At 38.9% G+C, this 27602-nt stretch overlaps 3 protein-coding genes across 6 annotated transcripts; all 3 read left to right on the forward strand.

Moving 5' to 3' along the window:
• The first annotated feature begins 19 nt into the window (after positions 1–19).
• Positions 20–15467, forward strand: LOC105355612. Of its 3 annotated transcripts, XM_023964386.1 has the most exons (16): positions 20–988; positions 1081–1134; positions 2668–2901; positions 2985–3329; positions 3409–4095; positions 4384–4430; positions 4518–4638; positions 5463–5763; positions 5957–6032; positions 6109–6248; positions 6329–6432; positions 8004–8049; positions 8141–8226; positions 8742–8855; positions 12649–12698; positions 14332–15467. In XM_023964386.1, the coding sequence occupies exons 3-15, from the start codon at positions 2716–2718 to the stop codon at positions 12685–12687; spliced, it is 2292 nt and encodes a 763-aa protein (XP_023820154.1). In that variant the 5' UTR covers positions 20–988; positions 1081–1134; positions 2668–2715; the 3' UTR covers positions 12688–12698; positions 14332–15467. The 3 variants fall into 3 exon arrangements, with proteins under 3 accessions (XP_023820154.1, XP_023820163.1, XP_023820169.1); XM_023964395.1 differs by lacking the exon at positions 1081–1134; XM_023964401.1 differs by lacking the exon at positions 12649–12698 and having other exon boundaries at positions 244–988.
• A 223-nt stretch (positions 15468–15690) lies between these two features.
• LOC110016177 (uncharacterized protein C1orf115) lies at positions 15691–17791 on the forward strand. The gene is made up of 2 exons (XM_023964409.1): positions 15691–15938; positions 17379–17791. The coding sequence occupies exons 1-2, from the start codon at positions 15741–15743 to the stop codon at positions 17532–17534; spliced, it is 354 nt and encodes a 117-aa protein (XP_023820177.1). The 5' UTR covers positions 15691–15740; the 3' UTR covers positions 17535–17791.
• A 618-nt stretch (positions 17792–18409) lies between these two features.
• Positions 18410–27209, forward strand: LOC101167686 (solute carrier family 22 member 6). Of its 2 annotated transcripts, none has more exons than XM_004066496.4 (10): positions 18410–18907; positions 19960–20057; positions 20150–20304; positions 21474–21642; positions 21727–21829; positions 21904–22049; positions 23922–24133; positions 24954–25062; positions 25134–25385; positions 25470–27209. In XM_004066496.4, the coding sequence occupies exons 1-10, from the start codon at positions 18662–18664 to the stop codon at positions 25552–25554; spliced, it is 1575 nt and encodes a 524-aa protein (XP_004066544.2). In that variant the 5' UTR covers positions 18410–18661; the 3' UTR covers positions 25555–27209. The 2 variants fall into 2 exon arrangements, with proteins under 2 accessions (XP_004066544.2, XP_011481321.1); XM_011483019.3 differs by having other exon boundaries at positions 18714–18907; positions 19964–20057.
• The last annotated feature ends 393 nt before the right edge of the window (positions 27210–27602 follow it).

Consider the following 27602-nt stretch of genomic DNA (forward strand, 5'->3'; position numbering starts at 1 on the left):
AAAAATAAATTTGTTTCTTATATTAGACTCTTTATATGTGTAAAATTCTGAGGTGTGCTAACTTAGGTGTTTAAATATAGGTTTTATGAAAGATATGTGTATTCTGTTACTTTCAATGCAAAACTTGTATTTATTCCACACATAAATCTTCTAGTTTTAAAAAAAAAATTATGTTCTTATCAGCATACATTTCGATTTCTGTATACGTACGGTCACTAATTTGTCGTTTATTTTGAAATTAAAAGGAACATATGGCGTCAGAATTGGTTCCTAAAGTTTTTAACTGTCGTTCACGGTAAAAATAGGTTCGTTGCAGAGACAGGACTCGGGCTTTCATGCGAGCTGCTCAACAAAGGTTCCACCTTTTCTGGTTTTTAATCAAAATTCTTTCAAATGTTTTTATTTATTTTTTTCCATAGAAAACAAAATACTTTGACTAAACAATCCAAAATAAAAAAATAATGAAAGATTAGAACAAACACGTCAATTGCAAATCAAAACTGAAACTTGCTGCTCTTTTTTTAAGACACACAGGTAGCGCGTGAGGCTTCATAAACTGTTTTTTAATTGTCAGATTTTACATGTTTTTCTAAATAAGGGCATTGCATTTATGAAAAGAAAGCATGCAGAATTTTATTTATAAATATTTTATTAAGCATTAATTGCATCATTATTATGCCATTTGCCTTCTTTAAGAACAAAAATAGTTTTTAGTTTCATTTTTACCATCAACATGTTATTAACATTAACCTCTTATTTCATATATAATTCAACAGATGTACGTCCATGATTGCAGATGTTCTCTTAAACGTGTAAAAGTCTTTTCGTTTTCAGTCAGATTCTAAATGTGTCTGTATGAGGAAGAAGCAGAGAGTCTAAAGAGTCAACCAAAGAGAGGAAGAACATATGACCACATCCTGACAACACACAAACACAAACTCACACAAGCTCACACACAGTCATCCTCTTTAGATCGAAGACATTTCAGGTGAGCCCATCTTATTTTAATCCTATTTCAATTTAAGAGATCCTTTTTAAATCTGTATTTTAATTGTCCTTATGTATTTGATTTTATTTCAGTGAAGGCCTTTCTTATTTATGCTGGTTTGCATGATATATCTACCAAATAGAGAGGTACGTTTAAAGATTTTAGAGAAGATAAAGTTGATTAAACCGCATCTTTATCATTATTAGATTAAAAAACGCTGCTTCTAAACAATAATCTAATTTTTATTGTATTTTGAAACCCTACAGGTTTCAAATTAAAATGACCTCAGAATCATATTAAAGAGTCAGATCATTTGTTTTTTTATTATTTTTATGTGGAGTTAAAATTTCATACAGTTTAAGTAAACATTAAAGCTGAAATTGTCCCTTTAAGACATGGCGTAGTTTATCATGTCCGGTTCTGGACTCTCAAACGTGTCATGTTATCACATTCACGCTTAGTCATAAAGCTCCATCCAGCTGCTGTGTGGTCTGCTAAAGTTTCCTCTTAACACTGTAAAACTGTTTAAAACTCAGCAGGGCCAGGAATTCAAATTCAACGTGGGGCCAAACTGACTGGAAATGTGACCACAAGAGTTTAAAATCATTTTTTGTGTTAAATTTAGCTGCTCTTTTCTGTAAGCGACAGCCCACACCGCAGTGTTTCAGTGAAAGGTCAATTTCTAAATTTAGTGTGAATATTTTTGACCAATTTTTCTTCTGAAAATGTTGATATTTAAAGCGTACAAAACTGAAAAAGAAACAAAACAGAAACAGTTATTTTAGTCATTCATTCATCTTCTTAGCAGCCCTGGTCACAGGGACATACAGGACAGGTCGCCAGTCTGTCGCAGGGCCACACGATCACACGACCATGCACACTCAGGGGCATTTTAGAGTAACTAATTAACCTATGAAGTAGAGCCGCACGATATGAAGAAAACTTGCGATATGAGTGAACAATATTGCGATAACGATAAAATTTGCGGTACATAATAGCACAACGACCAAAAACATAATTCCCATTTCATTGCAACAGTTTAAAATTTATACTCCAAATGACCCTCGTCGAGGTCGGATGCAAACATCTAACATAAAAGGGCTCGTCTGATTGGTCAACAACGTGAAAGGCACCATCCGATTGGTCAAATGCATAAATAGATTTATTTGATTCGTTAAATGCTTCAAGCTGCCATAAGATTGTTTTAGCACATTTAAGGCAGGCATTTATTGCGATTTTTGCTGACTTTTGCAATATGCCTATTGCACAGCTTGATATTGCGATAACGATAAATTTGCGGTATATCTGGCAGGCCTACTATGAAGTATGTGTTTTTGTTTGGTGGGAAGAAGCCGGAGTCCCCGCAGAAAACCCACACACGCACGGGAAGAACATGCGAGCTCCACACAGAAAGGTCCCCCATTGGTGTTCTGCTTCAGGTCCCCCAGCCGGGACTTGAAGTGGGGGCCTTCTTGCTGTGAGGCAAGGGCGCTAACCACTGCTCCCCCTTTCAACCTTACAAAATAAAAGCCCTTAATTATTAGATAGTGGTTGCAAAGAGTCATTATCAACAGTGTCCTCAAGCAGATATTAAAAGCGAATAGGTTTCTGTGCAAACAATCAATCAACAGCTGACTCTGATCACTGTTATTGATCTCGCTGCCTATGTGTCCCTACAGAGCCCCATGAGAGCACCGCTCACATAAACATCCACCTGCTCCTCACACATGAAGTCATGTCAGTACACCCACTCGGAGCCAAAAGGTGTGCATGACAGCATGTCTGACTTGTGGGCCTTTTCTTCATCGTCTCCTTCTCCTCCCATAACCCCCCACCCCACCCTGTCGCATTCCCTACCCCCCCTCTCTTCTTTCTCATTCTCGAAGGACCATGGAAGCCCATCACCCAACAAGGTTTTCTATTATTTGATGTATTAAATCTGCGATCTTATTGTTTTATATATCTACATGTTTCTAACTTTTGTTTTTGTGTCCAGGTGTCCTCCCCTCACCCTTATCTGCTGTCCCCAAATCTTTTACCCCAGAGCCAGTTATCCTCATTCCAATTCCCCCAACCTCAGGTCACGTCCCCTCACATGCCCCACCCTCAGGCTCAGCTTTTCTATCAGGCCCCAGCAACATCCCCTTCACCCCACCTAAACTCCCCCCAGGCCAACCCCCTTCTCTTTGCCCAGTCTCACTGCCCCTCACCACAGTTCCGAATTCCAACTCAGCACCCCGCTTTCCACCAGAACCCTAATCTACAGCTAGACTACTCCGACTGGAACAAATGTGAGTCGTCCTCCGAGCTCTCCTGCTTCCACAACGACTTTGCCTTCCAGGTAAGAACCAGTTGGGGCTGACATCATCCCAGCTAAATCTGATTACTCGCATATTAAAATGGTTTCTGATTTGAAACAGTACCCTACAGCAGCTGAGCTGGATCTTCACCTACAGAACCAGAACCTGCTCAGCAATGGTGGGACTCCCCACAGAGATGAAATGGAGACCACAAACTCCTACGACGCTCACCCACTGCTCATCAGTGACTCACTTGGTGTCAGCCACAGCGCAGGGCCCCCGGCTCCTCTGCTGAACTCAGGTGGCACCATGGGCAGATGGAGCTCCTCGTCTGCAGAGGACTACCCAACCAACCAGTTCTACTATGATAATTACAACGACGGTAATGCCTCTCAACCCTTCTGTAGCCCCACCACTCCTGGGCCAAGCCCACATTACCCTCAAACCCCGGCCGTCTCCAGTCCAGGTCCTCACATGCACCTGAGGACAGACCGGACTGGGTTTCACGCACAAACAACTCCACAGCTGAGCAGAAATCAGACCATGGGCTGCGGTCCCAACAAGCCTGACACCTACTACCTGAGCTCTGACACGAACCAGCAACAACATCAAACGAGCCCACACTTCTCCCAGAGCCAAGCTGATACGATTGAGGACTTGATCGGTTTCCTGAAGGGCGCTGTGAGCTCCGAGAACAGCTTCTCCTGCCTGGGAAGAGGGCCGCTTGCTAGCAGTAGTGACTCAAGTCAGGGCCTCTCTGCCGATGTGACCTGCAGGGTGCAGGGTGGAGGACGAGGAAGAGGTCGAGTAAGTAAAAAAATAAAAGTGAATACAAGTTAAAAAAAAAGGGAAAAGAAAACATGATTAAGCATTCAAAATACAAATCAAACCAAAAAAAATTCCACCTAAAGTAGCTCGAAGTTCTTCACAAATAAACATTTTCCAATTTTAAACATCAAAAACAAGAAAAAAAATGTATGAAACACCCCCCTCCCTCCCACACACACACTCACACGCAACATGATGAAGCATAAAATGAGACAATGTCAGCACACACTTAAAAAACACATTTTTATTTATTTTTTGTCCATTCAGGTGAATCAGATGCAACTTGAAAAAAGAAGTGAAGTTCCTGATCCCAGGTAACCTGCAGTGATGATAAAACTATAAACTTTTACAAATATATATCTATGCGCTTAGACTTATCCATGTGTGTGTTTGTGTTGTAGGCTTTTGTGTGTGGTGTGTAAACGAGAGTTCAGAAGCCTGGCAGCGCTGAACGGGCACATGCGCTCCCACAGCGGTTTCAAGTCTCCAGCGTGGTTAAAGAAGGTCCAGAGCAACGCCAAAGTAAATATTAGTTGAAGTAAATGGATGTAAATGTATGGATTTATCATTATTTGAATACAAATACTTTAGAATAACTCAAGGTTACTATTTTAATGTCCAACTCCAATCATGTTTTGATCTATTTGAAAGCGTTCATGATGGTCTTTTAATTATGAATATGCCATTTTAGCCAAAATAAAAATAAAATCCTGTGTTGTATTTTTGGACATAATTTCTGCAGAGTGGCAGAAGTTCATTAGAATTTCACCTCTGAGTTGTGTGGGGACTGTTGGCGTGGAGTAAGCCTTCCCTAATTCCCCATCATCCATCTGTTATCTGTTAACTTACAGCCCCTTACAACCCCAAGCTAACAGTAGCAGTGCAACAAATATCAGATATCAGAGCAATGCAGCCATACAGTATTGAGCCAGATGCTTGGACAAGGAAAACAAAAGATGTACACAGATCTCAGTCTGCAAATGGATACATCAGAATAGAGCGGAGCAGGGAGCTTGTGGCCCGCTGAATGTAGCGCCCTCATCACTACTACAAACTGCGTTTTTTCGTCTGCTCTTGATTCACAATGATTTGAATAAAGAAATACTTAGAAATGTAATTTTAAGAATAATTTTCTTAATAAATGTCCTCCGTCATCAGGAAAAATGCCTAAGGAACATTTTAAAGACACCAAAAACCCAATTTTTTTGGAGGGGGTCTTTAAAAAGAACTCATTATTCAAGTCTATGAGTACAAGCGACAAACAGTTTATCTAGATTTTTGGATGTTTGCCCTGTAGTGACCTCAGTCTTAAAAAAAAAACAATTCTCCTTCCTGCTGTCTTTTAGGACTGCTCCCTTCAGAGCTCAGCCTCTATGGTGATGCCTGTTTCTGTTCCTGTCCGTACAAAAGAAACGCTGGCGGCCTCTAAGAGCAGACAGAGGAAAGGCATCGCCCCTCTGCCAGCCGTCAGAGGAACGCTCCTCTATCGCAGCCTGATGCTCATGGAGGAGGAGAGGGAGGAGGAGGAGGAAGAGGGGGGAGGTCATTACAGACCTCCCCCAATGTTATGTCCACTGAGGGCCGGGCCAGGGTTGTACTGCTGTCTCAGCCCCGTTAGGCTGAGAGCAGAGACGGTTCAGTTACACAGTAAGTTATGTGAAAAACACTGTCAACCATCTGACACTGAATGCGTTGAACTCAGCTTTGCAGATTTTATACTGCAAAAGGACTATTGTGACCTAAAAACAACTGCAGGACTCAACAAAAAGGGGTTTAATACCAAAAGCAGACCTCTTACTCCCCATATTCTCAAAAACTGACGAGAATTTCTAAATCACAGGTGATTTGGATGATCCTGTTGGCCCGGCAACATTCTGTCCTCAACCTGAAACACTAACATCAAGAAAAATTCAACCGTATGTAGCCGTAACTGTGCAAAATGATTATTGCTGCAATGCTACTGTCTGATAACCAGGAATGAAATCATCACAGGCGCATTAATTTGGGGCGGAGCTTCCAGGCTGACATCCCACCTCTCCGGAATGCAAAGTACACACAGTTAGACTCCCACAATGCACTTCTAGCCTGGAGGCCGTTGGACAAGCTAGAAGATCCTGTCAATCAACAGAGAGGTACGCAAAAATTAAGAGATGAAAATAATTAGGAGGTTTATTTTGGGGGGGATTTGGAGAATTGTGATTTGTTTGTACAGTCCAGGCCCTGCTGATGATGGCTCAGTCCAGTCTGGTCCCAGGAAACGGAACCAGTCCAGAACACGCCCTCCACATCCTGTCAGAGTGCAAAGGAGACTTTCTGGTACAATCTTGTGGAATGTTTGGATGTAAAACATATGTCTGCTTCAGTTTTAAAAAAAAACTCTTTCTGATTTTTTTTTTATATATGTTTTTTAACTTTGTAAATGTATAACATACAATGCACCTATTTTTCTACATTGTTAGCAGGTGAGTATAGAAGCATAATATAATGGAACTTAAGCGGGCTTCAGGATTGTGGGGCACTTTGCCTGATGGAAGTCTTAACTGCTGTCATACTGTAAATAATAAAAATGTCCTCAAAGAAACATGCTAGTAATATATTATATATAATTATTTTATATATTTTATATTTAACTAGCTTTAGGCTTTTTTGTTATACATTTGTTTTTAAAAGATTTTAAACTTTTAAAAAGTAGATCTAAAAATCACAATACAAACACAGAAAACCAACACAAATCCCAAGAGTTTTAATACACTCACCCAAATCTTGAAGTAAAAGAAAATACTTTGGTGCCACAAAATGAAAAGAATAAAAAAAAAGCAAAGCAGCTGTGCTTTAATAATAAATCGGATTATTCTTAAGATCCGTGTGAGACAATAAAACATCTTTTGTAGAACTGTGTGGAAAAATCCCTCTAAAGTATTAATACAAACTGTAAATGGTGTATACTCATATAGCACTTTACTACCTTCCTAGAAGGCGCTTTCAGTTACAGTCACCCATTCACCCACACACATTAGAGCACTGGTGCCAACCTGTAACCGCCAGGTCTCATGTGGGGTTTAGTGTCTTGCCCAAAGACACTTTGACACATGGGCGTGGAGAGCGGGAAGTGAATTTGTGATTTTCCGATCGGAGGTCAATTGTTCTCCCTCTGCACCACGGCCGCCCTTTGTAAAGGACCAAGAATTTGGAAAACCAGAGAGAAGTTTTGAGGGAAAGACCTTAGAACGAGACATTTCTGTCAATTGTTCAAGATATTGTAACTACAAATATTAATAACTTGGTTGTCCATTTGAGTAACGTCTATGTAAACGCGTCCTTATGTGCGTTTCTGGCTTACGCATTTAAAAGTCTTCCGCTACGCAAGTTTTTAGCCCATTTCTGGGCTCTACATACAAAACACGCACCAAATGCACGTGTTAAAAGTTTAACTAGTGGAATCTGCGACTTGGATTTGGCCGTGACACATGGATGACGTCCTTTTTAATTCACAGAAATACCAAACGTTTGAAATTGATCATGACGGAGACATTAATAATTGCGGTTTGACACCAAGTCTTTCAAAAGTCAGACTAGAGCTGTGAAAGAAAAAGCCTGGAGCAAGATTGCCAAGATTTGCCTCGCTTTGACAGTTTTCACCAAGCTTCTTCCAACTGTAGGTACATGAGTTAGTAACAGTCCAGTGTGAACACCATATAGTAAAAGCGTGCCAAAGAATGCATGTTTAGTGCGCTCTTGAACGCACCACAGATACCTGTGTGTACACAACATAAGACTTGTGATTTGCATCGCAATTATGACATCAGATGTTATCAACTGTAGTAAAACAATAAAAAAGGACAGCTGCATGACAATGTAAACGCTGATTTAAATCCGTTTTCTTTCAGCTGACAGTGGAGAAGCTGCTGACAACACCAAGGAAGAGTCAAAATGGTGAGCTTCAACTCCTACTCCACTTCATAAAGGGCCCTGATCTACTGCGCAGAAGCTTTTAACTCACAGGTTCATCTTCCTTGTGTTGTAGGTGTTAGCTGGAGTGCAGCTGAGAAGAGGCTTCTGACCAAGTCCCTGCAGCTCCATCGTAAAGACTTTCGCAGTGTCTGCAAATCCGTAAGCAAGACTTACAAAGCGCCACGTCTCCCTTGTAGTTAAATAAGAAGTTATCGACTGCTCCCCCACCACCTCTATGTCCCCCATCTTAACCTGTCTAACATCCCACTCTCTTCCTCTCTCTTCTTTTTTTATGTCCGGTCCAACAAGGAATGCATATAAATATAATTATAACGAATAAAGCTTAGCCTCAAACACAAAAGAGGTTTGTAAAAATATACACCTCGTGTGTCAGAAGATCCATAAACCCCTAATGAAGCAGTAAAATGTGTCCAATACAAGAGGCTCCGATCTGTTTGCTCAGCTGTTGTACAGGACAAGTTAAAAATAAAGTTCTAAGTCATACAAGTTAACGCTGAAAAGAAAAACATCCAGTACCAATTTTAAATCATTAAGTCCTCCTTAAAAAAACCTTTAGATATTAGTCTTCATCAATTTGTAGAAATTCTAGAACAAAATGTCATTGATAAGTAGCCCTGAACATCGGATTTTCCTTTTCCTTTTCCTTTTCAAAGGTTAAGACCAAGTCTCTGTCGGAGTGTGTCGAGTTTTATTACCTGTGGAAAAAGAAGTTGAATTTGAGCTTGAAAACCAAAACATGCCTGACTGTCACCCTGCCGGACAAAAATGTAAGAATCACACACTTTTTCTTTTTTTTACAGTTAATTAATTTATTAATGAAAAGACTGTTAAACTTGTGTGGATAGTACCAGGACAATGAACACTTGATATTGGGTATAACAACTACACGGTTCTGTGTGCAATGATAAATAAATAAGATGAGTAGACTTAGAGAAAATTAATGCCATAGTCATTACTACCGTTATGGGGGGAAACGGGCTGTCTAAGGATAAAAAATGGGCAAACTTTGCAGGTGGCCCACGTGAAATATTAAGATCGTAGACCGCTAAGTGAGCCTGTAGAGGAGGTTGCAAACATTGAAAAAACACACAAGGGTAAGTCAGGGTAAAGTAGGAGAGACATTTGGATTTTTCATTGTTTTGACCTCCCCCATATCCTGCAGACTGCTCAAGGGACATGTTAGTGCTCTGTGCTCATAGTCTGACTGTTAGAGATGAGAAAATAAGGCAATCAGAGCATGGTTTGTGTCGGCATCCTAGGGTCGTTCTGCGTGCAGTTTCATATCCCATTTGGCTTTCTGAACGCAGCCCATTAGAGGTCAATACTCACACCTTTCTAATGACTAGAGTTTGGCGTTAGGACACTGTACCACAGCATCACCCGTACGTCACTAGAAACTTACAGTACATTAGCCTTTCTGATATTTCATGATACTCTTACCTCACGGACGACAATGGTACGTTCCATTTTCACGATGTCCCTTGAGGTGGCGGCATGAGCCTCAAAGGAACTGCAAGACAGACCTGCACTCCACAACCCTTCAGGGGCCCTGATAACCTAAAAACCCACAGCTCCCAGATGGTTGAATGTGACTAAGGGTTTAGCTTGAACCTGTGGATCTTGGGTCTTGACTTGCTGGTCATCAGTTGGTGCATGATGGGGGATTTATTGGCTTTTTTTCAAAATGTTCACTTTGTTTTGAAAATTAACCGGAGATTTACTTTTTTTTTAAGTTAAGGACCCAATTGGTGACTTGACAGTCATGTCTTTCAACTCTGATTGGAGCATGTTGACCTTTACTTAGAACCTGACCAGAGTCTCGATTGCCTTGTTAGTCCTTTCCCTGACTAAGTCTATTTGAACCTCAGAGGAGAATCAACTTGGGATTGTTGGTCTTACTAAGGGAATTGCTGACCTTTACTTGATATCCCTGTTGGAGATTTGATGGCCTTGAAATTTTTGTCTCGTACCGGAAGTTGACCAGTTCATCTCTCAGCATATTCCTACAGGGGTTGCCACAGGTGGTTTGTCAATCCTTTTTTGGATTTAAAGTTGAGACTTGTTGGCTTTGATAGGAAACCTGGTCTTGGAACTTGCTAATTTTGACTCTAAGTTCTGTAACTTAGTTGGTTTTAGCCCCACCTAAAGTTGGAATTCTGCATTTTATCGTAAGATCTGAGATGAGACGGGGAGACCACATTAATAACTTGAAAGCCTTACTTTGTGGGACAGAGCTACAGTCAAAAACACGTAAATTAGGAAGCTATGGTGCTAAAGAAGTCTGATATTAAACGTGTATTTTGTTTTAGAAATGATCTTTGAAAAGGTGGATTTATAAAATAATCCTGTACATGCTAACCCACACCTTTCCCACGGAAAAACACTCAGATGATGCAGCTTAGAGTTAAAGTGCTTATGTTCAACTGGACCAAAGCATACCAGTCCTGCATTTCATATTTTTAACCCTTGTGCTATCTTAGATGACCCCACCCTTGCATTGACGTGTTCTCCCTACTATGATAAAGGTGGATAAAGGTGGAAAGATTTCATGTAATCCATGGACACCAGTGAGGTTCACAAATCATTGAAGAAAAAAAGTTCAGAGCACTGTCTAGTGGGTCTAGATGACCCAACTCCCCAAAAAAGTGCCTAGGATAGCACAAGGGTTACAGCGTGTATGAAATACAGACCTAAGAAGCGGTCCCGTTCACCACTGCCCACAATTTTACATGTTTAATACAACAAAAATCTCACAGTGCTGACATCATAAAATACATTAAAAATAACTTTTAAATAAATCACTCCTCATATCGTGTTTGGAATCTTAGCTAGAGAATGGCAGCAGTTAGGTAAAATGACCTCCACAACGGCGATTACCACATCCTACCATGCTTATTACCATAGCACAGTGCTTGCTGTTACCAGAGATTAACCAACACGAGCATGGAAACAAACCAAGGGGTGTTACAGCGAGCTGAAGTTTCAGTTTCCATTAAGTCAATCAGTTTGGCCTTTCAGGTCAGTGAACACAAATGAAACTACAGGCGGAGTGAACAAAAACCACTAAAACCAAGTTCCTCTTATCACTCCACATGCAACAGTAACTCAAAGCACACATGGAAACACACCAAGAACGCCCACTTCCTGCCATAGCCTTCACGATTTTGAGAAGAACTGTGACATGACATTTAAAAATGCAAAGTGTTTGAGTGTGTCAGTGCGGTCAAACATCAAACTTTTTTTTTTCCATTTGAGAATTTAAAACTTCTCAGAAACAAACTTTGATTATAAATTTTTAGTTTATTTTTTTTTTCAATTTCAAATTAAAAGCACCTACTCCACATTAACTATTGCTATTAAATCTGGCTGATTTTATGTTTTGAAATTAGATTATTATTAAAATTTAAATGAATTATAATCCAATTCATTTAAAATTAGATTATCATAAGATTACCGGATATCAAATTTCTAGTCCGAGTTTATTTTTACAGCCAGAAGTTATCAAAGTACTGTACAGAATAAAACCAAAGTTTAGTATAAAGAAGAACAAGACAAAAAAAGAGTACCGGTGCCTCATTTGATTACTGCAAAAAATGATAATGAAATAAAATATTTAAATAAAATGTGAAAAAACTAAATAATAATAAACTTAATATGAGAGTGGAAAAAGCAGTGAAAAAGAGTGAAAAAATGATGTTGAGCAACAGTCAAATAAATTGAAATAGTTTGAAAAAAACATATTAATCTTAATTAAATGGGATTTTCAAATTAACCGTACACTTCAACTAAAATTTTTAAAGACTGTATTTGCAAAGTATAGTGGAAAAGACATATTTGGCATATATCAATCATCTCAGTTCTGGAAAGCAAGGGGGGAGGGGTCACTAAGTCTAGTTTTCATATGCAGTCAATAGTTTTCACATTGTAGCTACTTTTTTGGTTAATTTCTTCATGCAGATCTCCTCTAGAGCTGTGATGTTTTGGGAGATGCTGTGCAACATGGATTTTAACACCTCTAAAGATTTTCTCAGGGGTTGAGATCTGTAGACTGTATGACCTTTAAATATGTCATATGACTCAACTCCCTCATTTCCCAGGTGTTGTGTTTGGGATCATTGTCATGCTAAAGGATCCAGCCACGTTTCATCTTTGATCCTCCTGCTGATGGAAGGAGGTTTTCACTCAAAATCTCACCATACATGGTCCCCTTAATCCTTTCATTTACATGGATGAGTCGTACTGGTACCTTGGATACAAATCAGCATTTTTTTTCTTCACCAAACACAAGTTGAGTTTTGACCAAGAAGGTCTATCTTGGTTTCATCTGACCATATGAGGTTCTTCTACTCCTCTTCTGGATCATCCAGATGCTCTAGCCATGCACATGTGCAGGATTAAGTAAGCAGACACATCTGGCACTGTAGGATTTGAGTCCCTGGCGGTGTAGTGTGTTACTGATGATAGGCTTTGGCCTTAGCTCTCTGCAGGTCATTCACTGGGTCCCCCTGTGTGGTTCTGGGATTTTTACACACTGTTTTTGTGATCATTTTGACCCCACAGGGTGAGATCTTTCATGGAGCCCCAGATGGAGGGAGATGATCAGTGGTCTTGTATGTTTTTCATTTTCTAGTAATTGCTCCCACAGTTGATTTTTTCCCATCAAGCTGCTTACCTACTGCCAAATCAGTCTTCCCAGTCTGGTCCAGGTCAAGAATTTTGTTTCTGGTGTCCTCAGACAGCTCTTTGGTCTTAGCCATAGTGGAGTTTGGACTGTGATAGTTTGAGGGTGTAGACAGGTGTCTTTTAACCAATTGAAACAACATGTCCAGGTTCAAGCAGATGGCAAAACCCACACAGGTCAGGGCCAAAAATCCAAACAAAATATAAATCCAAATACCAACAACACTGGATTTAAAGGCTTATACATACTACATCCTAGTTATGGGCAGATTATAGAAGAGGTGTCCCAGCTGATGAGAATTACCAATAAGCAGGGTGAGGCTGGTGCACAATCATTACACTACCTGAAGGGAATCAAGAGTTTTAAAAAACGCTTTTAGCATTTGGTGTTCCCCCTGGACTGTCACTGCCACTAACACATGTACTCACAGTTAGAAGAGGTTTGGTGTGAAATGTTGAAATGGTTCAAATGTTGCGAATCTTGCTCCAGGCTTTTTTCTTTGATAGCTCTATTCCGATACATGAAAGACTTGGTGTCATGGAATTCCAACTGGGCACAAACAGCAATGATTAGGTATTCTGTTTTGAAAACGACCAAATCCGAGCCAATGATTGATTAAAGTTCGACAAGTTTAACTTTCAATGCGCGCTCAATGGCTACAGGTTATGTACGTAGAGCCGGAAATTGGACTTAAAAACTTGCTTTCTAGACTTGAACTCAAAAGAAAATGCCTTACTTCAGGCTCCCTCAAAATGAAACCACTTCAGTTTCCACTTTTCTGCTATACGGACATCGCCATGTGACAGTGATTGGTTCAAGTCGGTTTGAGTTAACATTGCTATGGAAACCACTGTTGCCTATCAGGCGTAAGCTTGTTGGAAGTCCACATCCCTTTGACTGAAAGCGGGCTCATGAGAATCTGTCAATCAAATTTTCTAGGTGGGGGCCAGCGAGCACCACATGCTTTTACCGAGGCATCTGATTGGTCAGTTTATAACTTGAATAACTTGTGATAAAGAAAAAATATCATTAAAAGAAAACGTGGATCAGCAAGAATATGATAGGAAAAAGGTATCAGAGCAAGAATGGCAAATATTAATGAAAAAGTTAAAGCTGTTTATTTCTCTATCGAAGTCTATGGGATTTTGGTTTCTTGGAGCCAGCAGGTACTTGCTGTTTGGAACGCCAGGGGGGAGGGGTCACTGAGTCCAGTTCAATTATTCTGTCAATGGTTTTCATAGACTTTTCATTGACAGTGTCTGCTTAAATGTGCGTTGCCAAGATTGATGTGAATTATGCCAAAATGAACTAAAACATTTCCAGTGACAGTTCAGAGAAGAATTGGTAAGCCAACCTCAAAATCAAGAAAGCTCAACACAAAACAATAAAAAATGTCCAGTTCAGGTCCTAAGACAAGAAAACACCCAAACTGAGCAGATTTAGAGCAAATCCAATCTCAGATGGAGGATCAAGCCTTTTATTCAGGCCAAACATTACTTTTTAGTCCTAATCCCTCATGGTTATTATATTTGTTTACATTTTTCTCCTTTATGTTTTTTCAGAACCAAATATCATCAAAGTCTGCAAAAGCAACATGAAGCTCTGGACAGGCTACGCACTACTTTTGAGCATATAACATACATGCACACACAAATGTGTATATATATATATATATCTATATCTATATATATATATAGATATATATATATCTATATATATATGTTATCCACTTATCCTAAAAGGTAAATGTAAAATATGTAGAATTTGTATTTATGACTAGATACACAAATGTAAAAGTTACTCTTGTTTCACTTAGTTTAACCTGTAAACATGGTATTTTTTTATGGATTTTTTTTTGTATATTTTCTCTGTAAATGGAAAAAGAAGGAGCTTCAGTGGATGACTACACATCTTCAGATTTCCTGTTGCAGAAGTTGGAGGTTATTTTTCTTCTTTTTTCCTGTCAAATCTTTGTTTTCAGCCTGAGGGGCCTGATGCTGGACAGCGGTGTACTTATTACTTTCTAAATGAAAAACAAAAGTAAATATGAGACGCCTGAAGTTTTTTTACTTGTCGGAATGCAGCTACTGAGTAAATAAACTTGTAGGCAAAGATTAGCTCTTTGGAACCAAACTAACATGAACCAAAGGACTGAAAATCTATGTCAAATAACACAACCTCACGCTCTGAGTGGATGTTAATAGGCCCAGGTTTGGTTTCATAGCATCTCTAGCTGTTTCCAGGCCACAATATTAGTAAAATCTAACACGTTTAAGCTTTAATAAATCAGGAAAGTCAAAGATTAAGTCATTTAGTCAAGGAACGAAGCAGAATTATATGAAAAAAATTTTTTTTTCATATGTTTGAGGACTTTTTTAAGCATCAAAGTAATATAGCTTAAGAAAAATGTTCTTTACATTTTGTTCCGTTAGTCAAAAAAAAAAAAGTCGAATATTAATCAAGATAATTTTTATGTTTATTTAAAAAAAATATATCTATATATATTTTGTAAATGCTAAGGATGTTTCTTATCCAGATTGTTGCCAAAAAAACAAACACAAAAATGATATTTTATGGGGTAAAAATGACTATGTTTTACAAATGTCAAACTATTTCTTTTTTAAACTAATGGTGACCTTGTATTTAAGTCAGTATTTGTATTTGTGATGTTACTGAAATAAAATCTTTCTAAAGCAAATGTTTCTAGTTTTGGTTTTATTAAAAAAATAATGTTGAATACTTGTCTTTACTTTTAAATGTTTTTTTTATGTGTCTTTCATGTGTTTGGTATGTAAAAAAATGCGCTCTTCAACTCTCTACATTCCTTTCTAATCCTGAGTTTAGTGGATTTGTCAAAGTTTCCTGAGCTTGCTGGGAGCTTCAGGCCACTCATAAAGTTTGACTCCTCCTCATTCCAAAGGTCCTCCTGCCAGTAACCAGGACTGGATAGTGGGAGAAAAAGGAGCCCGTCATGGGAGCGGAGGAGCAGGAGGATGACAGAGCTCCTCCGGGGAGGGAAAAGCAGCAGAAAAGTTCAAAAGAAGTCTATTTCAGCATCCTGCCGGATAGATATGAACCGCTGATTGAGGAGGAGACAGAGGAGGAGAGGAGGAGGAGGAAGGAGGAGAAAAAGGAAAAGAGGAAAAAGAAATACAAGACTTATCGGAAGGTAAGATTACACTGAGATAATAATTTAAAATAATTTAATAATGTTTAAAATGATAAATCAGTGAAAATACTTAGTAAAGGGAAGAAACTTTATATTCAATCAAAAAAAATTTCTTTAGCACAATAAAAATATATATATATTTTTTTAATATTTATATATATATATTTAAAAAAAATATTTAAAATCTTAAAGTTTAGTAAAAACTAAAACATGCAAAGCTGTTGTTGCTTTACTTTTATCAGCACAAACGCAATACAAGATCCTGTCTGTAGGCATTTTAACTTTATCAAACATTTACTCTACTCTGTGAATCTGACCTTTGACTCCCAGTTTTCTTCTGATAACAAAAACTACAGATGTATACAAAGAAAGAAGAAATTTTTTTTCCAGTAACCCTTGTGCTATCTTAGGCACTTTTTTGGGGAGTTGGATCATCTAGACCCACTAAACAGTGCGCTGAACCTTTTTTCTTCAATGATTTGTGATCTTCACTGGTGTCCATAAATTACATGAAATCTTTCCACCTTTATCCACCTTTGTCATGGTAGGGAGAACACGTCAATTTGAGGGTGGGGTCATCTAAGATAGCACAAGGGTTAAGAGATACTTTTTGGTTACAGAACTACATATTCTGCACAGAACATTTTAATTCAACCTCAGCAACCTTGGATGTCAACACCTTATGGTGTCCATATCCTGGTCTCACCTTTGACTTATATTTGCAGCAATGCTATTTGCAGGAAGAACCTTTGTTTTTGTCTGTAAAACCCTGGCCAATATGTGAAAGCAGTTTTGCAGGAGTTTGTTCATTGCTACACAGCATGTTTAATAAATAGAATGCTGGTAAAAAATGTCAATACGTAGTAACGTGTGGTGCCACTTATGACCGCTAGATGTCAGTATTTCTCCACTTTTTTTTCCTGCTGTTGTTGTCTTCTGGACTCTCCTAGACTGGATTTTATCTTTAATCCGCTCAAAAAAGTAACAGTAAAGTTCAACAAATTATTGAATTGTTACAAAAAAGAGATGTTAGTGTGTTTTTGCTGTTATAATTGATATTTATTAAATGTTGAGAGTGGGATTTATGTTTTAGATTAAGAATTATGTAATGTTCTGAAATGGGACGTCCATCTGAATAAAAAAAATCCCACCTAACCTATTTTTAAAGTATCATCCTTGACAAACATTTGTAGTCAGAGTAGATCAGATGGGTACAATTCAAACAGAAACACAAAAAGGAGATCCTAGCAGAAAAGAATACCAGAAGAGAACTGTTCTCTATTCTATCAGAGTATCCTTTGCTGAAGGAGGAAAAGATCTCCTTTCCGTTGCAATTAGCTGAATTCAAGCATCCTTTTTCTGTCATTTCACTCAGCAGGAGTTTAAAAGTGACCCAGAGTTAAACCATCCATACTCATATTTTCTTCTTGTTTGGTGCAGAATGTAGGAAAAGCTCTGCGCTACAGCTGGCGCTGCCTGTTGGCCGGTCTACAGAACATGGCGACCACATACTCCACGCCACTCTCGGCTGTAGCCACGGTGGTGACAGAGATCAACCAAGCCAGCAGCAGTAAAGCATCATGGGAAGCAGAATGATAACGATGAAGGGATCCCGAGATTGAACCAATGACAAAAGCGTGTTTACATGTTTGTTAGCGTGGGGCTGTGGTTTATTATTCTGTGTCTTTGTTATTATACTGTGAGTTTTTAGGATTGAACAGAGATTGCAGAGTTTGTAAGTCCCATTTTGAAAGTCCAAGCCTTAAGTCTCTGGACTCAAGCCCATATCCACAGCATTTTTTATCCGCTCCTGATTCCGATTGATTATGAATAAAAAATACTCATGAATCCCATTTTGTGCGGAATTTTCCTTCTACATGTCCTCCATCTTCAGAAAACTGCCAAAGGAACAGGTTAAAAACACAAAAAACAATGGAAAAGGTAAGAATAACTAAAGTGAAAACAGGGCTGTAAAGTAAATATTCTATTAGAACTAAGATTGTTCTGCTTTTCATACATAGCTGTTCTAACCCTTGTGCTATCCTTGGCACTTTAACATTGGGAGTTGGGTCATCTAGACCCACTAGACAGTGCACTGAACCTTTTTTCTTCAATGATTTGTGAACCTCACTGGTGTTCATGGATAACATGAAATCTTTCCACCTTTATCCACCTTTGTCATGGTAGGAATAACATGTCAATGTAATGGTGGGGTCATCTAAGATAGCACAAGGGTTAAATACCTGTCTTTGCTTTTCATTATTCTGTTTTGCAGCTTAGTAACTTTTTTATTTTCTCATCATTTTAAAAAAAACATTTTATTTATTACATAAATGTGTTCTTAAATGAAAGAAAAATTTACGCAAAAATATTAAATTGCTTGATAAAAATAGTTGAGTTGCATTTACTTAAAATTTTTGAAAATATTTTCTCTTTTTCTGTGGGGGAGTGTCATACTTTGACCAGTGGGTGTCGCTGTTTCCTCGCGCAATGAGCCCTCGCGCTCTCCTTTCTAGGGAAAGAAGGCGGGGGTTGAAACAGCAGAAAGTTCAGCCTAAATGTGACCCGCCTGCTGCCTGGCAGCTCCGCTACTATCCTGTGACAGCAGCAGCTGCTCCCGCAGAGCGCGGAACCCCACAGCAACATGAGCAGCTCCTGAGCATTTCTCCAAACTCCTACAGAAGTCCAAGAACTCCCCGCACGTGGAGCCCAGCCCTGCAGACATGTCCCCTCTGCAGATCTCCGTCTACTGGCGCCTCTCCCTCATTTTTTTCTTCACTTCGTTTCTTTTCTTTGTGGACATTTTTACGGCTGCCAAAGCTGCCGAAACGTGTCGCCATGACAACGACACTGCCGCGTTCTTTTCCCAGCAAGGAACTTTGTCCCCAAAGGTGGAGGTTAACCAATCAGAGCGCGAGGAAGTTTTGGAGGAGGCATCTGATTGGTCCGCGGAGTTGGTGGCCGGAGATGTGAGTGCATTAAAAAAAAAATTAAATGCATTTTTGAAAATTTGATGAGGTTTCCAGCTGCTACAAGCATGGATAAAAATAAATGATGTAAAACCTCTTGTAAAGAACGTTCTTTAGTTTGAAAATTACGTAAACATAAATGAACATGTATGATTTCCATGTAACTATTGATTTTTGTGCAAATAAAAAACGAATTTAGACACACTTCATGGGTAAAAAGAAAGCAGCTGCTAGTGGTGATCAGGCATGCTCATAACAGATTACATAAGATGTCCAGTTTGTTACTGTGCAACACCCACAGTCAAATAATGCTGTCTCTGAGTGTTTAAGTCCAAACTCAGCTGGACCCGGGTCAACTTCTGCACGTGAGTTTGGGGCGGGCGGACTCCATGTGGCTGCTAACAACAATGCTTAAGCTAGTTAATAGAGGCAAATAATTAAAGTGCTATGAATCCACAAATTTTAGAGGACGGAATATAAATTAAAACTAATTTTTAAACACATTTTATAAAACAGATAAAATATTTAGAGAAATCAAAACAAAGCGTTTTAATATACATTGCTATACTGAGATGACAAGTTGTTGTTTTTTACAGCATTGAGATACCAAAGTTAAAGAGTGATGTAATAAAGCTAAATTAATAGAAAAGAGTGAGAAATTCTCATTTCTGATTGATTTGTCTCATCACACTAAAAACTCTAAATAAATTTCACCTAAGCTGGGTTTTTTTTTAACCCAACTCAGAGGTTTAAAAGGGATTCATTATTTTACCCTCAAGAACAAATTGAAAAAGCAGAAATTGGGTTCAAATTTAACCGCTTTAACCTCCAAAAATTTGTATTGCTCCAAATAGTAGTCCAAAAATTTATCCAGATACGAATAACCCAAGATTTGGGTTGAAGAAATAACCCAAATGTTTCAAGTGTGCATCAGGATAACTTTTGTAATGTTTTGTGGACAAAGATAAGATCTTGTAGTTTATTTTTTCTTTTTAGCAAATAATAATTGGTGATGTGTCTTTCTGTCTTTAATGTTTGTCTTTGTGTGTCAGTCAGTGTGTAGCTGGACTGACTGGTTGTCTTATGGTCAGTCTGCCTTCATGATGGGCCTTTTGCTGGGATCTTTGGTGGGCGGAGCATTATCAGACTGGTAAAGCACAAACATGCAGACAGAACATCGGTTTCTTCCAACCGGTAGGAAAGGCAGTTTAAAATAATCCTGATCCAAAACGGTTTGTGCAGGTATGGGAAGCGTCCAGTGCTGCTGGTGTGTGTGTGCGTGCACGCTGTCTGCGGCCTTGTGCCCGTCATCCTTCCTCAGCCGTTTGTCTTCCTCACTGTTCGCTGCCTGACTGGGATTTCGTGCTGCTGCATCAACATTTGTGCCTTCAGTCTAGGTAAGACAGCAGCCTGCGCACACTTCCACTAAGTTTTTGAACTTTTAACCTTAAAGACCCAGTCCAGTAAAATTATGTTTATAACATGTTCTTGTGGCATTTTTCTCACGATGGAGGACATTTATAAACAAAATTGCATTTCTCAATATATCTTTATTCAAAACGTTGTGAATCAAGAGCAGCCGAAAAAAGGCTGTTTGAAAAAGATCACATTTTTAAGTAAATGGTAAATGGTAAATGGCGTATACTTATATAGCGCTTTCTACCTTCTTACGAAGGCCCAAAGCGCCCAAAGCGCTTTACAGTCACAGTCCCATTCACCCAAGCACACACACATTCACACACACATTCACACACTGTAATGTACTGTAATGCAAGTAATTTATTTTGAGTGAGTAATTAATCATGAGCTGTAATTAATGAATACATTTTTAATCTAACCTAATAATTGCTGTGAAAAAACACCATTTGTGACGTGGCACAGTAAAAGATCAACATACTACAAAAAAAGTGTCTTTATGAAGTTTTTTCCAAAAATTAGTCTTTGTTTAATGGTATGTATACCACTTTCCTCCACTGCAACATAGTGAGGTCAGTGCAGGCTCTGTAGCCTTTACCATGACTACGCACTGCGTATTAAATGGTGTACTGTTTGCGAAAAACAATTTAAACTTGAAAATATAACAAGATTGAAGTACTAATAGTTGATTTCATATTTATTTATTTCGTGAGTGACCATGGTATTTCTGGTATCAGAAATTAACGTTGAGCATTATCCCTTACACAATAGTTATAGATTCAAAAAAAAGTGCTGTAATTTGTCTGCAATTAATTAATTGTGATGAATGCGATTACTGGGCCCCAAGCTTCTTGCTCCAAGCTCTCAGCAGGAGGGGAAAGGGGGTGGGGTTGCTCACGGTCCCGCCCACAACCATGAGGTGAATTTCTCATGTACTCCTGCAGAAACTATGTCCTATAAAACCACTCAGGTTTTTTGATTGTGGCTAAAAACAGCATGATCATAATTAAAAGACCACTAGGAGCGATTTTACAATAGATCAAGAGATGATCAGAGTGGGAATTTATGGATGAATCTTGTTTGTCTGTTGCGAGGAATCGTGTTGTGTATCTTGGTGTCTCATCACCATGTATTGGGTGCTTACACACAGCCGTGGAGTGGACCCTTCCTGCTGCTCGGCTCTGGCCGCCCGCCGTCCTGCCGTTTTGCTTCAGCTTGGGGACGATGGGTGGGGCCCCTCTAGCCTGGATCAGCCCCAGCTGGACACACCTGCACCTGACTCTGGCTCTGCCGCAGCTCGTGTGTCTGCCGCTCTTCTTGTAAGCCCTCTCGTCCTTTCCCCTGTTAACTCCTCTTTGTATCTCCTAGACGCTTATTAGTAAAGAATCCTTTTTATCTTTAAGTTCAATACCTGAGTCTCCGCACTGGTTGCTCCTGCAAAAGAGGACAGAAGTTCTGGAGCGTTACCGTGGCAACAGCCCTGCAGATAAACATTGTCTGGACCTGGTAATTTGTGTAGCATTTTCACAGTGAAAGAACTTTTTTATGCAGCTTTGTTTAATCAAACGTCATTTGTGCAGCTGCTGGATTCAGCCCGGTCAGACCTGCAGACGGCTGCAGAGGTGGAGACGGGTGCGCCTGTCAGTGGAGGCCACACCCCCAACGACTTCACCCACTTGAGGCACCCGACAATTCTGTTGCGGCTCTTCGTCATGAGTTATCTGAGGTACCTTGTGTGTTGAGTTTGCAACAAAAGCTGTCCAACAGCGGGGTAAGGTAAAAAAATTTAGAAAAAACGTTGTAGTTTCACAAAAAAGGTTTTTCTTTGAATATAGGTTAATTATTTTAAATAAAATTTCTCTTGTTTTTATGAACAAAATTTCAAATTAAAACACAAGAAAAACAATAAGCATATCAATGTTTTTCAACAATGTTTTAAGAAACAATAAATAAAAAAGTAGTTTAATAAAGTTTCTTTCAAAGTTAAAAACAGCCAAAAATATATCTTTTTCACGTTATACGGGCCACATAATAACATTAAGAACTGAAAAATAAAAAATAAAAGTTGCATTACACAATACTTTCTGCAATGTTGGTGGCATTTATTTATTTAGTGCTTTATTAGAGAGAAGGCATTTATTTTATTTGTCAACTTCACGGCACCAGCTTTGTTTTCTTTTCATAAAAGATATTACATAATAGATAATCTGTTTAGGCGGTCAAAGGTTGCAGGTTTTACAACCCATAAACGAGCCACATCACGTCATTTTGACCTTTGACTTGCTTTTTTTGTCAAATCTGCTGACACACACAACCAAAAAAAAAATTAAAAAATAAATAAAACAGTAAAGCTGGTTAGATGTTCCCGGCTCTGCAATACTCTGATTGGCTTCTGGAAACTTCCTTGAAACAGCTGTTTAGACACGCAGCAGAGTCCTAACTTTTACCTGATAACCAGTGACTGAATAGAGCTGGAACTCATAAACCAGAAGACGTGTATTTGTTTAGCATTCTTGTGTTTATTTTTTAATTAAAAATAAAAAAGATTAAAAAGACACAGGAGCCTCAAAAAAGTCTTCAGGCACAGAAATGAATTCCTCTTCCGTATACTAGGTTAAAAAAGCTAATCTGAGAAAAAAGATAATTGATCAATCTTAAAAATTCTATTATTTGAAGTATTAAAATTTTAATTTAAAAATGCTGCTTTTAAATAATGTAGCTTCTCTCTGGTTACTTGTTACAGTAAAATAAAAATTATTCAAACTTTATTTAATTCCTTCACAAGCAGTTGAAGGACAGTACGTATAACAAGTCAAACTAAAACATTTTGACAGATTTTGGTGTGACGTATCACAGAAAATCTGTTCGAGGTCAGTAACCAACCAGAATTAGGGTTCACCAGATTATAAAGCAGATTTTCTACTTTTGAAGATTTAAGGATTTTAAGTGCGCCTTATGGTCAGAAAATATGGTAAGGGTCACCTAATTTACAAACTTCCTACTGAGATGCACCACAGTAAAATAAACAGTGCTGACATGACACTATCTACTACTACATTTGCTGCATTAAGAGGATCCTATGTGGCACGGGGTGTCTTTTATTTTGAAAGTAAGTCATGTGAACCTTTGTCAAAAGTTATAAACTATTTCATTTTTTGAAGAAAAAAAAGTGTTTTATTCATGCCAAAAAACCCCAAACAAACAAATTCTTTAAGATTGATCATTTTAGTAACAATGACATAAATACAAATACGTGTCTTATTTTTCTAAAAGGTGAAGTCAGACTTTGTGGCTCCTCCTGGGTTGTTGACAGGTTGAAGGCTGCCCCTGGATTAACGGAATTAATCTATCTTAAACTCGAAGTTCAAGCCTCTTTACTTTTTAATTATTTTTGACATTTATTAACCTATTATGCAACATTGTCAACTTTTTTTTCATTTTTTTCTCCTCAGTTTGGTGAGCTGAGGAGAAAAAAAGGTGTAATTGAAGGACTTTTGTGTTGAAATTGAGACGTTCCATTTTAACATCCTCAGCAATGGTCTGCAGGTCCCAACACGTTTGACGGTTTTTTCTCTTTTGGTTTCTTTCTCTGCTCCAGTGCTGCATCTGCGCTGACCTACTTTGGGATTTGCATGAACATCGGCTCGTTTGGCGTCGGCGTTTACACGGGCCAGTTCTTCTCCGGTCTGTCGGAGGCTCCCTGCCTGCTCGTGCCACTGGTTCGGTTGGGACGTCGGCCGATCAGCGTGCTGTCTCTGTTCCTGAGTGGCGCAGCCTGCTTTGTGTCATTACTGCTGTCCAGATACCACTGTGAGCAGATAAAGTCCTTCATACCCACCTACATCAATGATTAAATAGGCTGTTAACTGGTTGATTAAAGGTAGACCTCTGATCGGAAGGTTCTGTTCCTGTCTTGTCTGCTCGTGTGTCAAAGTGTACTTGGGCAAGACGCTGAACCCCACATTGTGTCTGTAAGGCTACAGAGATGCCATCAGTGCGTGAATGTGTGCGAGAACGGATGAATGGGCCTTTAAGTCCCACTTAAATTAAGACTGATGTTTTTAGCCAAAATCAAAAAACCTGTGATGTTTTATAGGACATAGTTTCCCAACCCTGGTCCTCCGGGAAACCCTGCTCAAGCACATGTTTCTTTGATGACTGTCATTGAGCAGCCTGGTAACATGGAAAACACGTAAGACATAGTGCCCCGAGGACCGGGGTTGGGAAACACGGATCTAGAACATAGTTTCTGCAGTAGTAGTAGTAGTTCGTTAGAAATTCGCCTCTGAGTTGTAAGCATCCCCTCCCCCATCCACTGATGTACGCTTGGAGCAGGGCCCATCGTATATTTTACTGAACAAAAAAAAAACATTTTCCCGTCTGCTGGTGATTCACAACATTTTGAATAAAGAAGTACTCTGAAATGCAATTTTTAGCTTAATTTTTTTTTTGATATGGCCTCCATCACCAGACAAACCTCACATAAAACATGTTAAAACAGGATTTTTAACGCCGTGAGTCTTTAGAGCAAGGTAGAAAAGCGCTAATAAGGTATACGCCATTCACCATAAAACCTCTTAACTGGAATTTGGAGGTTTAATTCACGCCGTGTGTCCTCATTATCTTATAGGTCCCCCAGTGTTGGTGATGAGTCTGGCTCTGCTGGGAAAGCTCTGTATCCTAGCTACGATGTTCATTTTCAACCTGTACAGCATAGAGCTGTTTCCCACTGTTGTTAGGTACGAAACAACCCCACCCTATGTAAATGTCAGCGATTTTATTCAGAAACGTTTATCTTTTTCTCATCCAGACAGCGCTGCATATCTATGGTCAACCTGTCTTTCCGCCTTGGCTGTCTGGCCACGACGCTTGTGCCCCCGAGCCCGAGCGGCGCCATCTCGTTGGCCGCCATGATCGTGTACAGCAGCGGGCCGATCTTAGGCTGCTCTCTTTGCCTGCTGCTGCCGGAAACCAGCGGCCTCCCGCTGCCAGACTCTTTGGATGATTGTCACAAGCAGCCCAAGTCACACCCACTAAACATGGGCGCCCTCTGGAGGTGGTGGTGAGTATGCACTACTGTTGCCTGTTTGATAGAGGTCAGACTGAGTGGGAGTGTTGATGTTCTGTTGCACTTGTGTGTTCTCAGGAAGCAACTTCACGGCCAGCCTCCGACAAAAGAGCGCCCCCTTCCTGACAAGGACGACAAGCACTCAACAACACCTTTTATTTGAGTTTTTATTTATCGCACTCGACTTAGACCAAAGAGCCACAGAAACAACAAACACTAGTTTATATTCTTGTGATTTCAATTTTTTTGAAGATTTTTGTTAACATTGTTGCTTAAGTGGATGTTTTCTTTTTTAAACTGTGTTATTGAACAATTTTCATAATTTTGTTCATGCTGCAGCCACACCAATCTACTTAATTTAGATCAAATCTGGAAGCTGTCAAGAGGGAAAGCAGCCCCACTGCGAGGCTGCATGTTACAAAGAGAAGCTGATGGGCCGCTTTGGGTTTCTTTAGAGTTTAAAGTCTTGCAAAGTCCAAACACAGCACAAAAAAACGGTGAGATAAATCAGTTTGATTCATGAGCAGAGCACAAGAGAATGACTGCGACTTTGCATTTTGATATTTTTTTATTGAAAGTAGGGAAAAGATTCACTTTAGGCATAAAACTTATTTTTTTTGTGGAGTAAACATTAGAACCCTGAACTTTGTCTTGTTTAGGTTTCTGGTGGAAACAGGGTAAGAAAAAAACTAGACCCCTAAAACTGGGCATTTCCGTCACAACTATGCAGTCTGAATGTCAAACTTTGGGTCAAAAAGGAAGATAAAATGCTCAAGATTGTCAAAAACGGGGTGAAAGGATATGTTGCCTCATCCTACTAAAGCAACCAGAAAGACAAAAAACCAAAAAAAAAAAGTGGGAAAAAATGCATTTTTACATTCCGGTAGACAAAAACACGACGATAGTGTACTAAAAAGCCCATGAATCATGTGAATGATCTAAGAAAATGTATTATAAATTGTATTTTTTTTAAATCATGTTTTATGTAAAGATGATTGTAACTCATAACTTGCTAGGGTGTCGCTTTACAGAAACCACACAAGGCTCTATAGCAAGTGCGAGGAAAATCATGACACCATATTCATTTTATGTAAGTTTTAAAGTCTATTAAGAGAATTTTGTATTTTTTTTTATTATATTTCTTATAAGTTTTGGCAATTTAAGAACAAATGGAATGTGTGGACTTTTGTCTTTCATGGTGGTTGGTGGGTAAAGATGTGCTCAAATGTGCTGTTTGCTCATGTCTTTACATACTGGAATGGTTGCTTTTGCACAGGTGGCATAGATGAAGTTTTTCGAGTTGTTTTTGGTATGAGACAGGGGAAGTGGTTTTTAAAGTTGTCCTCCATTTATTCACTGAGAGCTATCACAGCCAGAGGTGATAGCTTTTTCAGATCTTCGACAGTAAAAAATAATCATAAAACCTATTTTCCCTTGTGCTATCCTAGGCACTTTAACATTGGGAACTGGGTCATCCAGACCCACTAGACAGTGTGTTGAACCTTTTTTCTTCAATGATTTGTGAACTTCACTGGTATCCATGGATTACATGAAATCTTTCCACCTTTATCCACCTGTGTCACGGTACGGAGAACACGTCAATGTAAGGGTGGGGTCATCTAAGATAGCACAAGGGTTATTCTATTTTATGAATGCATTTTTTTCTCTGAAGCAGCAAAATCACTTTTGTGTTTTTATTAATAACAGTTTTTTTCATTAATTAAAGTATCACCTTTGTGTAATTGTGTGAACTTTATTTTCTAATAAAATAAGAAGGCAGAAGCATCGGACGGTTGCTTCCCAAGTCCATTCGTTTCTGAAAATGGACATCTCGGAAGGCATTATTTCACAAATACCATTGTCACTTACAAAAAAAAAAAATTAAAGAAATTATTAGAACTTTAATCTTGTAATTTTAATGTTTAAATCAAGTTGTCATGGTAACGGCTATTAGAACCTGCCCCTCGCTCTGCTGCAGCTGCTCTATGAGCACGAATCAGCGGCAGAAAGTGGTATATATATGCCAAATGCCATGATAAGTGAAACAAAGCATCTTTTAGAGAGAAAGATCTCTCACCGCTTGTTTTTGTCCAAGTAATCAAAGTCCGCAAGTAGTTTCCTAGATCACTTATATAGCAAGAAAAAAACACCATTAACCCTAATAATTAAATCTGTTTGAACTAACAATTTCTTTCATCATTAATGAAACAT

This window comes from Oryzias latipes, chromosome 2, assembly GCF_002234675.1.
Source record: "Oryzias latipes chromosome 2, ASM223467v1".
In the NCBI taxonomy this organism is placed as follows: Eukaryota; Metazoa; Chordata; class Actinopteri; order Beloniformes; family Adrianichthyidae; genus Oryzias; species Oryzias latipes.

Bases quoted from the DNA above. Each gene is read 5' to 3' on its own strand.
- LOC105355612 (XM_023964386.1), top strand. From the start codon at position 2,716: ATGAAGTCATGTCAGTACACCCACTCGGAGCCAAAAGGTGTGCATGAC. The intron at 4,096-4,383 runs GTAAGTAAAAAA...TTGTCCATTCAG, and splicing joins GAGGACGAGGAAGAGGTCGA to GTGAATCAGATGCAACTTGA. The intron at 4,639-5,462 runs GTAAATATTAGT...GCTGTCTTTTAG, and splicing joins AGGTCCAGAGCAACGCCAAA to GACTGCTCCCTTCAGAGCTC.
- LOC110016177 (XM_023964409.1), top strand. From the start codon at position 15,741: ATGGGAGCGGAGGAGCAGGAGGATGACAGAGCTCCTCCGGGGAGGGAA. The intron at 15,939-17,378 runs GTAAGATTACAC...TGTTTGGTGCAG, and splicing joins AATACAAGACTTATCGGAAG to AATGTAGGAAAAGCTCTGCG.
- LOC101167686 (XM_004066496.4), top strand. From the start codon at position 18,662: ATGTCCCCTCTGCAGATCTCCGTCTACTGGCGCCTCTCCCTCATTTTT. The intron at 22,050-23,921 runs GTACCTTGTGTG...TCTCTGCTCCAG, and splicing joins TTCGTCATGAGTTATCTGAG to TGCTGCATCTGCGCTGACCT. The intron at 25,063-25,133 runs GTACGAAACAAC...TTTCTCATCCAG, and splicing joins CTGTTTCCCACTGTTGTTAG to ACAGCGCTGCATATCTATGG.